The 17,832-nt window shown below is 40.6% G+C and overlaps 1 protein-coding gene across 2 annotated transcripts in view; it reads left to right on the forward strand.

The window, feature by feature from the left end:
* The window catches only part of MDFIC2 (MyoD family inhibitor domain containing 2), a 130,548-nt gene that overhangs the window by 25,453 nt on the left and 87,263 nt on the right, over positions 1-17,832 (forward strand). The window contains exon 2 of one of the 2 annotated variants that reach the window (XM_036266113.1): positions 3,004-3,017. The exons of the other annotated variant lie outside the window; for it this stretch is intronic. Within the exon in view, the coding sequence (XP_036122006.1) occupies positions 3,004-3,017 (14 nt within the window). The remainder of the gene's footprint in view (positions 1-3,003; positions 3,018-17,832) is intronic. 2 annotated transcript variants of the gene reach the window in all.

Below are 17,832 nucleotides of genomic sequence, written 5' to 3' on the forward strand. Positions count from 1 at the left end.
CAAGAAGGAGTTAACTTGGACGGAGACCAGTGTTGTGAGGATCCCTCAGGGAGAGGAACCATTGAGGATAAATGCCTAGAGACATAAAATATCATCCAGCGTGTGGATTCCTGTATTTGATGTGACATAACCGGAGCAGCTTTTCTTCTGAACTTCTACCCAGTGCCAGGCACACACGTGGTCTCACTTCGTCTCCCCATTTACCAGGAGGGAGACTCCAAGGGAGTAGTTGAACTTAGAGAAAACTACAACAGCACAAAAATGTGGCCTATCCAAGATTCCTCGGCTAGTAAACAGTAAAGGCAGAAATCGAACAAATGTGTTTTAACCCTGAATCTTGTGATCTTAACCCTTAGACTGAGCAGAGTCCAGTGATGAGGGCTGAAAGACAGCAGGGCAGAGCTGGAGGCGCTTGATGCCTTCCTAGAAGCCAAAGAGTGTGAATGTCCACACGTCTATGGGGGAGCGGTGATTCCTCGGAGAAGCTTATACAAGGCAGTGACACACCCGATGTGAGTTTGGGCGCGTGACCTCTGACCGAAAGAACGTACGGAGGAAGCAGTGACGCAGAGAGGAAGGCGTGCCTTCACCCAGCCCCTCTGAAAGCAGAGCTCCAGGCAGCGGTGAGAGTTGAGGCATGCATACCTAGAGTAGTGAGGAGGAGAGATGAGGTCAGCGGAACTGGCCGAACAGTAGCCACCCGAAGATACCAGGTCCCAATCCCTGGCACCTGTGAATGTCACCTTGTGTGAAAGAAGGGCTTTGCAGATGTGATTAAGTTAAGGATATTATTAGCTGTGGAGATGGACTTGGATTACCTAGGTGGGCCCTAAACTCAATCATAAGTGTCCTTATAAGAGAGAGGCAGAGGAAGAGGTGACACGCAGAAGAGGAGAAGGTGTTGTGACCATGGAGACAGGGATGGGAGTGAAGCATCACAGGCTGAGGATGCTGGAGCCAACAGCAGCTGGAAGACGCAAGAGGCGGATGCTCCCCTAGAGCCTCTGACGGAGTCAGCCCGGCCGACACCTCGACATTGCTCCAATGACACTGATTTCACTGCCCACGTTAAGAACCGGGAGAGAATAAATTTATGTTGTTTCAAGCCACCATAGAAAACATATTTCAAACACAAGTATGTTATTCTTGGATTTTTTTGTACATGCAGCATATAAAAGCATTTATTAAAATGATATTAAATGGACGATATCAAGTACTGACAACAACACAGAGCAACTGGAATCTCATATGCTGATAAATGGATGTACAGATGGGAGTGATTTTGGAAAAGTAATGAACAGTATCTGACTAAAGCTAAAAATATACCCATTCTACCACCCAGAAACTATCTCTAGGTTTATGCCCAATAGAAATGAGTGTGTATGTCTCTTGTACAAAACATGCACAACAGTATTCAAAACAGCTTTCCTCAAAGTGGTCAGCCATTGAAACAATCTCAATATCCCACAACAATAAAATGAGTAAAGAAATTGTGTCCTGCAATGGAATATAACACAGCAATTAAAAAAAGAAAAGTATGAATTACTTACTGGTACTATAAAAACATGAATAAATCTTACAGACAAGATGTTGAGCAAACAAAGTTAGATATAAAAAATATACATTGCATGATTCTATTTATATGAAGAACAGGCAAAAGTAATCTATAGAAATAGAAGTTAGAATAGTATTCTTGGGGCAAAGGTTCTGGGAGGCCCTGTGAGGCACAACGGAGCTGTCTGGGTGCTGAAAGCTTTTATATCTTGCTGGGTAGTGGTTCCGTGGGTGTACACAAAAAATTAAATCAATGTGTACACTTAGGATTTGTGTACTTTATTCTACATAAGTTATATCTCAATAGAAATTTAAAATATTAGGGAGCCAATAATATCTGGCCGATAGACACTCACTTGCCATCCTCTGGTTAAAGCTGAGTTCCAGCTTAATCAAACTCCTCACCCTTGTGTCCCCTTGTACTGGGCACATAGTAGGACACAAGCTGTGTTTATGTGACAAATGAGCACTTGCCTAAGACATTTAAGCAAGTTTCCACCCATCTTTAAGTGCATCTCTTCCTGTTCCTCAAGTGAACCACAGACTGTGGTGGCGTCAGGTTCTGCCCCTCAGGAAGACAGTAGGACCATCCCCATACCTGGCCCCACGTTCATTGGAAGAAGTAAACCATTAAGCCAAGTGGCAGTTTGTAGTAGGGCACGGCAGTATCACTTGAATTAGGCCAATTTTCCACTTATGACAGCAGTAATATCACTAAAAGCCAATGAAAGTGGTCTGTTTCTTCAGAGATGGGCTTTTATGGCTTATTTTAAATATGAAAAAATGAATTAAGAGCCATCATTATAGTGTCTAAAAGCCTTCATACCTTGTAAGCAAACAGTGTGACTTTGACAAATACTTATTACTATGCCTATATGAGGCCAGTGCTGGGAGAAAAAAAAGTCAAATAACAGCTATTTTCATTTATGTGAGTCATTAAGGTAATGTTGGTAAGTTTCAGAATAAACAAAATGGATTCATAGATAAAATGATACACAATTGCTTTCAACAATGCCAGCATTTTTAAAGTCTTATTTCCGGGCAGCAGAAGACATGAGCAACTCAGTTACTCCAGGCTTCTGAGCCTCCGGAACACACAGGACAGCTGGGTCACACCGCTGAGGGGTCACACCGCCTCAGCTACCAGTTCTCATGTCTCACTTAACGTGAATTTCAATAATTTTCATTCCACTAGTTTCAGATTTGGTGGTTGCTCATGCATGCCATGCTCAGGATGACTTGTTTTGTACAAAGTTTCTTAAGAACATAAATAAAGGAACCCAGTGAAATCCAATCATGCTTGCCCTGCTAATGTGAAGACGTCTTCTGGGTTACAGTGAGAACAGAAAGTTCCTGGAGGGAAATTTGATAAAATGACAAGCTCCTAGGTCAGGGGTTGGTGAACTTTTCCTGTAATGAGCCAGCTGATGAGTATCCTGGGCTTTGCAGGCCTTACAGTCTCTGTCACCACCATCCAGCTCTGCCATTGCCGGCGGGGGGTTTGCAGGCAAAACGAAACTAGTAAGTGTGACGGTGCTCCGGTAAAACTCCATTCACTGAAAGTCAGTAAAAGGCACTTAGCTGTGTTTGACCATGGCTGTCGCTTACCAGCCTCTGCGGTACACAGATCCGCTTGACAGGACAGTGCCTGCTTTCGCCCTTCTGGTACCCCTGGGGCACGGGAGAGGTATTTGGCAAATACAGGGTGGGGTACTAACTTTACAGTGTTCGAATGGAAAATACTACAGTAATTAATCAATATTTATACAAGAATAGACTCTGTGTTTTACTGTAAACCTACACACACCACCCCTGTCTTTACCAAATAAATAGTGAATGAATCATATTCCTTAAAATTTCATGTAATTAATTACCCAGACACCTCTAGGCTTTATCCTAAGAAAATAATCAGAGGTAAATGCAAATTTTTTTGGTGAGTACTTGTCACAATATTTGTTTATAAAAGTAAGACAATGTAAGTAGCATAAATGCTCAACAATAGGAGAGTGGATGAAGAACGTGTATATTCATAAGATGGAATGTTAATGACATTAAAAATGATACTATGCAATGTTAGAAGAATAATATTTAACACTTAAAATATCTTCAAATGTATTAAGTAAAATTTTTATTAGGAACAAGAATTTTTCATTGAACAAATATTTATTGAACACCTACTACATACAAACACCAATCCTGCACACTGAAACACAGCAGGACCTGGCAAAAGTCCTGTCCATAGTTTATACCCACTATCTTAAATAAGTATTATGGCATTTTTGTTTAAAAGAGTACCATATACAAAATTTTTTTTAAGTTTGAAGTGTTCTTCATCAAAATATTTTTGAATTTATTGTGGGGGAATGAAATCATGGGTAAATTTATGTCATTTTAATGAAGAATATTAAAGCTGATTGGTTAACATGAATTGCATCAATAATGATTAATCTAATTTTAAGTAATTATTGTCTAAATAAATACTCACAGGTTAAAATACAAGTTTTAGAATCTTTTAACAGAAGAGTTTTCATTTTGAATGAAATTTGTATTATTTATCAGGTTTTCAAATAGCACTTATATCATATGTTTATCATACATATATATTTGTGTGATATGATATATATATCATTTGTGTGATATGATATATATATCATTTGTGTGATATGATATATATATATCACAATATATATGCTAATATCACAATATATATGCACAAATATATATGCTAGACACTGCTCTAAATACTTCACAGATATTAACTTACTAATCCTGTACCAACCCTATGAGGTAAGTGTTATTATCCCTGGTTCACAGATGAGGAAACTGAGGTAAGGAGGGTGGGTAAGCAACTTGCCTGAGGCCCCAAAGCTAACCAATGGAAAGGCCAGGATTTAAACCCAGGCTGTACAGTTCCAGGGCTCATATTTTTCAATCACCCTGAGTACTATTTGGAAACCCAATATAAAAAACAGATAATAATTTGTTAATATGAACATTTTTGCAAGTGAAAATATCTAGCATTTATAAAAGATCAGAGGGCATTTCTGATACCATGGGGTTCTGTTTGGGGTTTACGAGTGACGGGCGGACGTCCTCCTGCAGGGCCAGCCTCCTTGCGCACTTCGCTTTGGGAGACTAGGGGCTGAGCATTTTTACTCTTACAGATGAGTAGTTTCAAATGGTAATATATTTTATTCTCCCTTTTTATTTAACTCATTTTGCAAAGCTGGTAAAAGCCTTTAACAAAAATAATGCAGATCTTTCAGAGAAAATAGTAAGAAATTTAGGTTTTAAAGTGAAATCACAATCATAATTTATCTGTAATTAAAAGCACCAAAATATTATAATTTTGAATTGCCTAATTAAACTCTGAGAGTAAAGTAAATCAGTGCTCGCGCTCTCTCTCTCTCTCTCTCTCTCTCTCTCTTTCCAGTCGCCAATACATTTGGTATCAAAAGCAAACTCTGGCCCACAGTGAAAAGTTACCCTTTAAAAACTGTATTCCATTAGCATACCTGCCATTGGCACAGTCCATAGGGAATGACAGGTCTGTGTGCCTGGTATTTCTACATCTTGCCTTTTCCCCTCTGACACTTTATTTTTAATATATCTTTTTGAATTAGTGTTTTTTTTATATATTTTTAATTTATTAATTAATTTATTTTTGTTACAGATGTTTCTCCTTTTTCCACCACTGATTCCACCCTTCTCATCCCTCCCTGCCCTGTCCCCAGCTTTGTTGTCCATGTCCACTGTTCATACATACATGCATATAAATTCTGTGGTTTATCTCTCCCGCACCACCCCCTCTTCTGAGGATTGTCAGTCTGTACCCCACTTCCATGTCTCTGGGACTACCCCATTCCTCAGACTGTTAAGTTCATTATATTCCACAAATAAGTGAGATCATATGATACTTGTCTTTCTCTGCTTGGCTTGTTTCACTTAGGATAATACTCTCCAGGTCCCTCCATGTCGTCTCAAAGGATAAGAGTCTTTATTTCTTACAGCTGCATAGTACTCCACTGTGTATACGTACCACTGCTTTGTTATACATTCATCTACTGATGGACACTTGGGCTGTTTCCAGATCTTAGCTATTTGTAAATAGTGATGCTATAAACATGGGGGTACACATATTCTTTCTGATTGGTGTTTCAGGCTTCTTAGGGTATATTCCTAGAAGTGGGGTCACTGGGTCAAATGGCAGTTCAATTTTTAATTTTTTGAGGTAACACCATATTTTTTTCCATAGAGGCTACACCAGTCTGCATTCCCACCAGCAGTGTACTACAGTCCCCTTTTCTCCACACCCTCACTAACACTTATTGTTTGATGATTTGTTGATGGCAGCCATTCTGACAGGTGTGAGGTGATACCTCATTGTTGTTTTAATTTGCATCTCTCTGATGATTAGTGATTTTGAGTATTTCTTCACATGTCTCTTAGCCATTTGTATGTCCTGTTTGGAGAGGTGTCTATTTAGTTCCTCTGCCCATTTTGTAATTGGGTTCTTTGTTTTCTTTTTGTTGAGTTGTATGAGCCCTTTATATATATTGAAAATTAAGCCCTTATCTGATATATCATTGGCAATTATATGCTCCCATACAGTGGGTAGCCTTTCCATTTTGATGATTGTATCTTTTGTTGCGCAGAAGCTTTTGAGTTTGATATAGTCCCATGTGTTCATTTTCTCCTTTGTTTCTTAGAAACAAAGGTGATGTGTCAGTGAAAATTCTGCTGCGTATGATGTCTGAACTTTTGTTGCCTAGAGTTTCTTCTAGGATTTTTATGGATTCATGAGTCACATTTAAGTCTTTTATCTATTTTGAGTTTATTCTTGCGTATGGTGTAAGTTGATGGTCTAGTTTTATTTTTTTGCATGTAGTTGTCCAATTTTCCCAACACCATTTATTAAACAGGCTGTTTTTACTTCACTGTATGCTCTTGCCACTTTTGTCAAATACTATTTGAGCATATTGCCTTGGGTCCATTTCTGGGTTCTCTGTTCTGTTCCACTGGTCTATATGCCTGTTCTTGTGCCAGTACCAGGCTGTTTTGATTACAGTGGCTTTGTAGTATAACCTGAAATCTGGTAATGTAATCCCTCCTATTTTGTTCTTCTTTTTCAAGATTGATGTGGCTATTCGAGGTCTTTTTTGGTTCTATGTGAACTTTTGAAGTATTTGTTCTAGTTCTGTGAAGTATGTCATTGGTATTTTGATGGAGATTGCATTGAATCTACAGATTGCTTTGGGTAGTATGGACATTTTAATGATGTTAATTCTTTTAATCCATAAACAAGGTGTGTTCTTCCACTTTTTTATATCATCCTCTATTTTTTTTTTTTTTTTTCAATGACTGTAGTGTTCTGCAAATAGGTCCTTTACTTCTTTGGTTAAGTTTATTCCTAGGTATCTTAACTTTTTTGCTGCGATGGTAAATGAGATTTTTTTTTAGTTTCTCTTTTTGTGAATTCATCATTGGAGTATAAGAATGCTACTTTGCCAAATTCATTTATTAAGTCTAGTAAATTTTTAATGGAGTCTTTGGGGTTTTCCACGTATAGTATCATGTCAACTGTAAAAAATGACAGTTTTACTTTCTTCTTTCTAATTTGGATCGCTTTTATATTTTCTTCCTGTCTGATTGCTGTGGCTAAGACTTCCATACTATATGAAATAAGAGTGGTGAAAGTGAGCATCCTTGTGTTATCCCTGTTCTTAAGGAAAATGCTTTTAATTTTTGCCCATTGAGTATGATGTTGTCTGTAGGTCTTTCATATATGGCCTTTATTATGTTGAGATATGATCCCTCTATTCCCAGATAACTGAGCGTTTTTATCAGAAATGGGTGCTGGATTTTGTCGAATGCTTTTTCAGCATCTATTGATATGATCATATGATTTTTATCTTTCATTTTGTTTATGTGGTGTATCACATTTCTTGATTTGTGAATATTGTACCAGCCTTGCATGTCTGGGATGAATCCCACTTGGTCATTGTGAATAATTTTTTTGGATGTACTGCTGAATTCAATTTGCTAGTATTTTGTTCAGGATTTTGGCATCTATGTTCATCAGGGATATTGGTCTGTAGTTTTCTTTCATTGTAGTGTCTTTTTCTGGTTTTGGAATTAGAATTATGCTGGTCTCATAAAACAAGTTTGGAAGTCTTCTTTCTTCTTGAATTTTTTGAAAGAGTTTGAGGAGAATGGGTATTATTAGTTCTTCTTTGAATGTTCAGTAAAATTCCCCCCATGAAGCCTTCTGGGCCTGGGCTTTTGTTTGCTGGGAGAGTCTTTGTTACATCTTCAATTTTTTTTGTTGTTGTTATTGGTCTGTTCAAGTTTTCTATCTCTTCCCGGTTCAGTTTTGGGAGACTATGTGTTTCTAGAAATTTATCCATTTTGCTTAGATTTTCAATTTTGTTGTCATATAATTGTTCATAATATTTGTTAATAATTCTTTGTATTTCTATGGTGTCAGTTATTATTTCTCCTCTTTTATTCCTGATTTTGTGTATTTGGGTTTTCTCTCTTTGTTTCTTGGTGAGTCTAGCTAAGGGTCCATCTATCTTGTTTATCTTTTCAAAGAACCAGCTCTTTGTTTCATTGATCCTTTGAATTGTTTTTTTGGTCTCCATGTCATTTATTTCTGCTCTGATCTTTACTATTTCCTTATTTCTACTTGCTCTGGGGATTACTTTTTGTTTACTTTTTAGATCTTAATGTTGTGAGGTTAGATCGTCTCTTAGAAATTTTTATTGCTTTTGGAGGTAGGCCTGTAGTGCTACTGACTTCCTGCTCAGAACTGCTTTCACTACATCCCATAGATTTTGTGTTGTTGTGTGTTCATTTTCATTGGTTTCCAGGAAGTTTTAATTTCTTCCTTGATCTCCATGGCAACCCATTCACTGTTTAGTAACATGCTATTTAGCCTCCATGTTTTCACATGTCTTTGCATGTTCTTGTTGTATGCCATTGTGATCTGAGAAGATGCTTAATATGACTTCAATCTTCTTGATCTTGTAGCGATTTAGTTTGTGCTCTAACATGTGGTCTATCTTTGAGAATGTCCCATGTAAGCTTGAGAAAAATGTGTATTCTGTGGTATTTGGGTGTAATTCTCTGTAGAGATCTATTTAATCCATTTGGTGTAGTACTTCTTTTAGAGTTTCTATTTCCTTGCTAATTTTTTGTCTAGAGGATCTATCCAGTGATGTCAGCGGGGTGTTGAAGTCCCCTGCTATGATTGTATTGCTGTTGATTTCTCCTTTGAAGTCCTCCAAAAGATTTTTAATATATGTTGGTGCTCCTATATTGGTTGCATATAGGTTTACCAAGGTTATATCTTCCTGTTGGATAGATCCTTTCAATATTATGTAGTGGTCTTCTTTGTCTCTAGTTATGGCCTTCATTTTGAAATCTATTTTTATCAGATATGTGTATTGTTACCCTACTTTTTTTTGCTTTCCATTTGCTTGAAAGATTTTTTTCCATGCCTTCACTTTCAACCTAAGTGAGTGTTTTGCTGTGAGGTGCGTCTCTTGTAAGAAACATATATATGAGTCACGCTTTCTTATGCAGTCAGCTACCCTGTGTCTTTTTTTCAGAGCTTCAAACCATTCACATTTAAGGTGATTATTGATATGTACTTATTTATTGCCATTTTTGTTTATTGTGGTTCTGTTTTTCTTGCTATTTCTTCTACTAATTACAGTAGTCCTTTTAGCATATCTTGCAGTACTGGTTTGGTGTTAATATATTCCCTTAGCCTTTTTTTTTTCTTTCTTGAAAGCTCTTTATTTGACCTTTTATTTTGAATGATAGCCTTTCTGGGTAGAGTTGTCTTGGATTCAGATCCTTGTTTTTCATGACCTTGATTACTTCATGCCATTCCCTAGTGGCCTGTGGTGTTTCTGTTGAGAAGGTAGCTGAGAGCCTTGTGGGGTTTCCTTTGTAGGTAATCTGTTGCTTATCTCTTGCTGCCTTTAGGATTCTCTCTTTGTCTTTAATGTTTGGCATTTTAATTACTATGTGTCTTGGTGTGGGTCTGTTTGGGTTCTTCTTACTTGGTGCACTCTATGCTTCTTGAACTTGAATGCCTTCTTCCTTCACCATGTTAGGAAAGTTTTCTATCACTATTTCTGCAAATATATTCTCTAACCCTTGCCCATTTTCTTCTTTTTAGGGGACTTCTAGGATGTGAATGTTATTACATTTCCAGTTGTCCCACAGTTCTCTTAAGGTGTCCTCCTGTTTTTTTAATTGTTTTTTCCTTTTGATTTTCTGATTGGTAGATTTTTCTACCCTGTCTTCTAATTCACTGATCTGGTCCTCAGCTTCCTCTAATCTGCTAGTTAGTCCTTCCAATGTGTTCTTAATTTCTGCTATATCATTCTTCATTTCCACTTGGTTGGTTTTCAATGTTTCTATATCTTTGCTCATGGTGCTGATATCCTTACTCATGCTGTTGAGATTCCTTAAGATAATGGCTCTGAACTCTACCTCTGATAATTTGCTTAGCTGCATTTTATTGATCTCATCTTTGATAAAGTTCTCTTGTTCTTTCATTTGGGATTTGTTTCTTTGTTTCACCATTTTGGCTATCTCAGTGCATTTTCGATCCTGCCAAATTTTCCCTGTGGGTGCTGGTGTTCTGCTGTTTGTGGCTCCCTCTACTTGGTTTGGATGTGCCTGGTGGGCCTATGTGAAACACCACTGTCAAGTCTTACTTTCCTGGGTAGATTTGCAAGCCCAGGAAAGGTTCATTTATCCTCTAGCTTTTTCCTGGTGGCTAGTAGTCTCAGTTACTCAGTGCCTTGGAATATAGCCCTGGTGCTCTGCATAACAGGATTTCCAGAGGGTGGGATAGATGCTGGTTATTAATGAGCCTCAATTTGTATTTTTTTTCTTCACCTGGGAAAGGCTGAATCTTGGGGGAGGGGCGTGGGGGTGCTGCTTTTCCCCACAGCTTGGAGAAGGAGCACACTGGTCACCGCCCTTTGTGGCCGCAACTCAGCTAAAACTCTAAGTGCCCTCCAAGTCCCGGGGGGCCCCAAAGAGTTCCAGCCCAGTCTGCCCTCCCTCTGCCATAGCCCCCAGGTGAGTGGCTGTGGCTATTTTAGCGCTCTGTCCAGGCTCTCTGCACTATGGAGCGGGCTTGGTCTTTATTCCCCAAGGGCACTGCTCACAGCTAAGACTACTGCTGTCCTTGGGCTCCCTGCCCACCACCCTCTAGCACCTCCGCACATCCTATCAGTGTCCCTGGTTATATCGTCCTGTCCTGCTGCTCTTCTGTCTATTTTTTCAGAGGATTTGTCTTTATTTTAGTTGTAATTCCCGTTTGGTCCTGGGAGATCTTCTGTGTAGCTTCTACTCACTCTGCCTCCATTTTCACATCCTCTAAGCCTATCTTATGTGCAGCTGAGTCACACAGGCTTTCCTGGTTCCCCCGCACCCTGCAGGTCCCACGGGTAACTGGATATGCAAAGTCCATATGCCTATGTTATGAGCTACTGGGTGGCGCAGGCCTCTCTGGTGCTTCAGCATCCCGCAGGTCCTGGGGGTAACTAGATCACACAGTCTCTGCCGGGTGACACAGGCCTCTCTGGTGGTTTAGCACCCCCCAGGTCCCACGGGCAACTAGATGGCACCATCTCTGCTGGGTCGCACAGGCCTCTCTGGTGCCCTCGCACCCTGCAGTTCCCAAGGGCGGGCAGCTGGCTCTCACCAGTCTCTCTCTGGCTCATGCTTCCCACTGCTCTTGTGAGCTGCTGGACCACACAGGCCTCTGTGGAGCCCCAGGTCCCGCTGCTGGTGGCTGGGGAGTGCTGCTGCCCCGTGGGGCTCAACTCCTGCTCAGCTTTTGCTGTAGTTGTGGGGGATGGGTCTCAGCTGCTGGTCTGCTTCTGTAGCCTGGGGATGGATGTCTGTTCCCCAGCCTCTGTTGCTGGGGGTATATCTGGACTCTGATCAGGCTGCTACTGTGGGGGATGGTGCAGGGCTCCCAGCTGTCTGTGGGTTCCTCGACCAGCACCTTGGGAGCTCCGCTACTGTGCGCCGGTCTGTGTTGACACAGAGTGTCCACTAGTCCTATGGTGCCAGGTGCACTGGTGGGCTCAGGTTGCTGGGCCCTAGCCGCTCCCACTGCCTCCTCCCAGGGAAGACCCGGGATCTCCCAAAGTGGTGGGACCTCCCGGCGAAGGGCCGCTTACCGCGGTAGCCGACTGCTCTGTCCACAGCACAGGGACCTTCTGCTCCGGGTTCTGCACTGCTCAGGTTTGGTCGTCCACCTTCACATCCACTCACACTGTCTCACACACTCGCTCACTCTCTCACACTCACCCTCCCTCCAGTCCTGCCCGCAGCCATCTTCTCCCCTCTGACACATTCAAAATGCTCATATAAACCCAAAACAAGACCGTGCACTTCTTTTAAAAAAATATTATCATAACTCAGACATTACACAAAGACTGACTTCTTCCCGTTTAAAGGTATTACTGAATTATGTGCAGTTTACTGTTTTATGGGAGATTTGTCTGGAGCATCTCCCAGGTGATGACTATCATCCTAAAATACTCCTGGAGAGAAGCAATTCTGTGATCTCATCCTGAAGCTTCTAAGACTTCCCTTCGGATTAAAGGTCTTAGCATCTCATTTTGAAGGGAAAAAAAGAGGTGATAAGTACTATATAAACACATATTTTCTTTAGAGTAATCTTCAGAGAAATTGTTGAGTCGAGGAAGCTTTAATGAACGAGCTGGGCTTAGCACACTTGTGATTCTACTTCTGGGACAAGCAGGAAGCCTCCCGCACACCTTTCATGTCTCACCGATCACTGGGGTAATTGTGAGATGTGGCAATCCTCTTAGGACCTGATTCATCTTCCTCGTACAGACAGCCTTTCTCAGTCGAAATTCGAGTTTCTGAGAGACTTCCTTTGGCAACGGGTAGGCAGGAGTGTGAGAATATTAGGAGGTGGAATGAGGGAGAAGACAGTGTGGCCTGGACCGAGGCCTCCAAGGCACCAGTTAGAAAGCACGTGGCCATAAAGGACCCTGCAGGTTTCTGCAGAATGTTACTTGCTAGTTGTCTCTTCAGTATTTATTTCCATGATTTTCTCTGCTCTTTCATTTCATTTTCTTCCCAAAATCTTGCTGAAAGAAAACCCTATTTCAGTGACACAGGGGATATTAATTTATGCTTTTCAATGAGAACTTGGAGGAAAGCATGGAAAAATTGAGAGGAAAGATAATGGGGTTTCTGCATTCCAGTAATGTTATATATTCTACCTAAACTCACAATTTAAAATTTGCTGAGCACTTACCATATCTGACTGAGCAATTATACCCCCCAGGTATTTACCCAAGAGAATAAAGACGTATGTCCACAGAAGGTTCTGCACATGAATGTTCATAGTAGATTTCTTCATATTAGCCCCAAGCAGAAAACATTCACATTTTCATCAGAAGGAAAGAGATAAACAAATTGTGGTTTGTTCATACAATGGCTTACTCCTCAGCACTACACATGAATGAACTCAACAATGTGGATGGAACTCAGAAACATTATGCTGAATGAAAGGAAGCAGACACAGAAGAGAACACAACGGATGGCTCCATTTACACAAAATTCAAGAAAAGACAAATATAATCTATAGAGACAGAAAGCAGATCAGTGGTTCTCTGCACTGGCTGGTGAGGGGTATAGGGACTGTTGAGAGGCAGGAGGTACCTTTTGGGGAGATGGAAATGTTCTACATCTTGGTCATGGTAGTGTTTGCATTGGCCAAGACTCCACTATACATTTAGAATAGGTACATTTTATTGTATGTAAATTATACTTCAAAAAAGTTGACCAGCCCTGGCTGGTTTGGCTTAGCGGTTAGAGCGTCGGCCTGCGGTCCAGAGAGACCCGGGTTCGGTTCCCGCTAAGGGCACATACCTTGGTTGCAGTTTGTCCCCAGCTCTGGTTGGGTTGTGCGGGTGGCAGCCGCACAATGTGTCCCTTTCACATCGATGTTTCTCTCTCTCTTCCCCTCTCTCCCTCCTACTCTATCTGAAAAAAAAAAAAAAAGTTGACCAAATAAATGTGTTGAGTAACCATTGGCTTGTGGTGGGGATTGTCATTAGTCTTCTGAAAAATTTATGTATGTATGTATGTATTTATTTATTTATTTTTATCCTCACCCGAGGATATTTTTCCATTTTTTGTACAGATAGAGTAGGAGGGAGAGAGAGGAAGGGAGAGAGAGAGAGAAACATCGACGTGAAGGAACACATCGAGTGGCTGCCACCCGCACGACCAACCAGGGCCGGGGACAAACTGCAACCGAAGTACGTGCCCTTAGCGGGAACCGAACCTGGGTCTCTCCGGACCGCAGGCCGACGCTCTAACCGGTGAGCCAAACTGGCCAGGGCTATTTTTAATTACAGTTGATAGTCAATATTATGTTAGTTTCAGGTATCTAGCATTGTGGTTAGACATTTATATAACTTATAAAGGGATCCTTGATAAATCTACTACCCCCTAACACCATACATAATTATTACAATATTATTGACTATATTCTTTATGCTGTACTTTGCATCCCAGTGACTATTTTGTAACTGCCAATTTGTACTTTTTAATCTCTTCACTTTTCTCAGCTATAAAATGAAGGTAATGGGTCAGGCCTGAATTTGCAAACTAGTAGCCTGTGGATCACATTTGTCAACATTTGAAAGTCCAATACATCATAATTCATGCAATACTTGTTAAATATTTAAATGAATTACCGATATACTTTTTAAATCATTTTTTAATTTTTCAATTAAAGTTGACATGTAATATATTAGTTTCAGGTGTACACTCCAGTGATTAGACACAATATAACTTACTAAGTGGTCATCCCAATAAATCTTATACCCATCTGACACTATACATACTTAATTGGAATATTATTGACTATAGTCCCCATATGGGACTTCTGTAATTACCAATTCATACTTCGTAAGCCCCTCACCTTTTTCACCCATCCCCTCAATACCCCTCCCATATGGCATCCGTCAAAATGGTGTCTGTATCTATGAGTATGTTTCTGTTCTGCTTATTTTGCTTTTTAGACTCAATTGTTGATAGATATGTATTTATTGCCATTTTATTGTTTACTTTTTACCTTTCTTCTTCTTCTTCTTCTTCTTCTTCTTCTTCTTCTTCTTCTTCTTCTTCAAGAAGACCCTTTAATATTTCATATAATATTGGTTTTGTGGTGATGAACTCATTTAGTTTTTCTTTTCTGAGAAGCTCTTTATATGTCCTTCAAGTCTAAAGGACGTATAGCTTTGCTGGGTAGCATAATCTTGGTTGTAGCTCCTTGCTTTTCATCACTTTGAATGTTTTTTGCCAATCCATTCTGGCCTGCAAGTTTCTGTTGAGAAATCAGTTATGGAAGCTCCCTTGTAGGTAACTAACTGCTTTTCTCTTGTTGCTTTTAAGATTCTATCTTTGTCTTTAACCTTTTGCGTTGTAATTGTGCTGTGTCTTGGTGTGAGTCTCTTTGGGTTTATCTTCTTTGGGAATCTCTGAGCTTCCTGGACATGTATGTTTATTTTGTTCACCAGGTTAGAAAAGTTTTCCATCATTATTTTTTCAAATAGGTTTTTAATTTCTTACACTCTCTCTCTTCTCCTTCTGGCACCCCCATCATGTGAATGTTGGTGTGCTTAATGTTGTCCCAGAGGCTCCTTACTATCCTCTTCTTTTCTTTTTTAATTCTTTATTGTTGTTCTGATTGGGTGTTTTTTTGTTTTGTTTTTGTTTTTGTTTTTTTTTTTTGCTTTTTTATATTCCAAATTTCTGATTTGAATCTCAGATTTATCTACTCAACTATTGATTCCCTGTCAATTGTTCTTCATTTCGGTTAGTCTATCCTTCATTTCTGACTGTTTTTTTTTTTTTTTTTTTATGGTTTCCATGTCATTTTTATGCTGTTGTAGTTCTCTCTAAGTTCAACTACTCTTCCTCGAAATTCATTGAGCATCCTCATGACCAGTGTTTTGAACTCTGCATCTAGTAGACTGCTTGTCTCCATTTTGTGTAGTTCTTTACCTGGAGTTTTGTTCTGTCTTTTCATTTGAGACATGATCCTTTGTCTCCTCATTCTGGCAGCCTCCGTGTGTTTGTTTCTATGTGTTAGGTAGAGCTGCCACATCTCCCTGGCTTGGTAGAGTGGCTCAGTGTAGCAGGTGTCGTGTGGGGTCCAGGGCACAACCTCCCTGTTTACCCAAGCTGGCACTCTGGGTGCCCTCACTGTGTGGCTGTTTGCACCCTCCTGTTGTAGTTGAGCCTTGATTGCTGTTGGCACCTCAAGGGGCGGGATTTACCTCAAGGCCAGTTGGTCCAAGGAATGGCTTCGACCACCCTGGAGTATCAGCTGTGCAGGGGCCCGCCTGATGGAGCAGGGTTTACTTCACTGAGGCCCTGGTGCCTGCTGAATCTGCCCTGTGAATGTGATGCTTGTAGAGGTGGTTGGGTGGTGCTTTGACGTGATCTGAAGTAGTTCATTTGCTGTGCTTGGCCCTGAGGCCTCCTGGGAGTTGTAAGACATGGTCAGCCACCACCTGTGTTCTGCTCTGAGTCACCCAGCATCAGCTACAGAGTGATCTGCAGATGGCTGCTACTAGTGCTGGGCTTAGAGGTGCCCAGGAGAGGCCAGGCTGTGAACCAAGGCCAGCTGCTGCTAGTGCCAGGCTGGGGGCACTTAACGAGAGGTATGGGGCATGCTGAGGCCAGATATGGCTTGTCTGAGAGATTTTAGGAAAGTCTGAAGCAGGAGCCAAGACAGGCCATTCATATGGAAAAGCCACTGGAAAGAGCTGGGGCGAACGTTCAAATTGGGTGGGGTGGAGTCTCAGGGCATCGCCAGGCATGGTGAACAGTGTTAGCTGGCTCTGTCAGGGAAGGGCCCAGAAGAGGAGCACTGGCCTCTGCCAGCACTTCCGCTTGGAGAAAGCTGCTCCTGCGGCCGCCCTGTGTCTGTCCCTGGCCCCTGCTGAGCTGCTGCCCAGTGCTAGAGCTCACAGACAGGGAATCCACGCTGTAACCTCTGGGCATTCTTTTTCAAAATATTAAATTCTCCGTATCCCCCTCTCTCCCTTTTTTTTTTCAGCTGATGAATAAATCTGTAGATTCTGGCTACTCCTTTAGAGAAGCACCTCGTATAGTATCCACTTTAATGGGATTATAAGAATTTAAATTATTATTACCAAGTATTTAGCATCAATAGTATTACAAACTCTCAATTTATAAGAATTACTTTTCTGAAGCACATATTGTGTATTCCCATGATCAGTAGCTAACAATGGAAGCCATGGAAATATAGTCCTGTCCTTTGACCCAGAACGAGGCTTCAGCTCTCTATATTACAAAGATCAAATATAAAGAGATGTGGAGAAAACACTGTTTGGTAGAAGATACCTTGACATCCCTTTATCAAGCTGTCAAATGTTAAATAAAGAAATAAAGATTAGAATAACAAAACCAAGAGGCAGCATTATATCAAAAAAAATTAAACATCTATAGAATATTTATTCAAAATATTTACATTCAATATTTACAAAAATTAATTATAACCCAGTAGGTCACAAGGAAATACCAATGTATTCCAAAAAGCAGAAAATGTACAGGTCATGTATTACTATGGTGACATAAAGTCAGAAATTAATGATTACTTTAAAAAGAAATGCCCAACCAATTAAAAATTTAAATATTATTCTCTAAAGTCCTATTAAGACAAAGTAGAAAGCAAACTCTTTGGGACTCCACAGGCCTCAGCCTCCCTCAGCCACAGTCCCTGCTGTTTTTTACAGCCAGAAGTTATAGGTGCTTCTCTTCCTGGCACTGAAACTGTGGGCTGGGCCCGGTGTGGCACTCCTCAGGGGGCCTCTGCAGCCAAGCCAAGATATCCTTCCTGACTTTCATCTGCCAAGGGTGGGTGTGGGACCCACCCAGCCTGCATCTTCCTCCCTCCCATAAGTCTAAATGTGGCTGCTCCTTTACATCCTTGGTTGTAGGACTTTGATCCAGCTAAATTTCAGGTGGTTCTGGATGATGGTCGTTCTGTAGTTTAGTTGCAATTTTGATGTGGTTGTAAGAGGAAGCGATACCACATTTACCCATGCCACCATCTTGACCAGAAGGTTTTATGACCAATATTTAAAAACCAGAAAATTTTCATAGAAACGCCTAACTTCTAACGTCTCTTGAAAAGCAAACATCTGTTGATATTTAGTCTGC

The sequence above is a fragment of the Molossus molossus genome, unplaced genomic scaffold (genome assembly GCF_014108415.1).
Source record: "Molossus molossus isolate mMolMol1 unplaced genomic scaffold, mMolMol1.p scaffold_m16_p_18, whole genome shotgun sequence".
In the NCBI taxonomy this organism is placed as follows: Eukaryota; Metazoa; Chordata; class Mammalia; order Chiroptera; family Molossidae; genus Molossus; species Molossus molossus.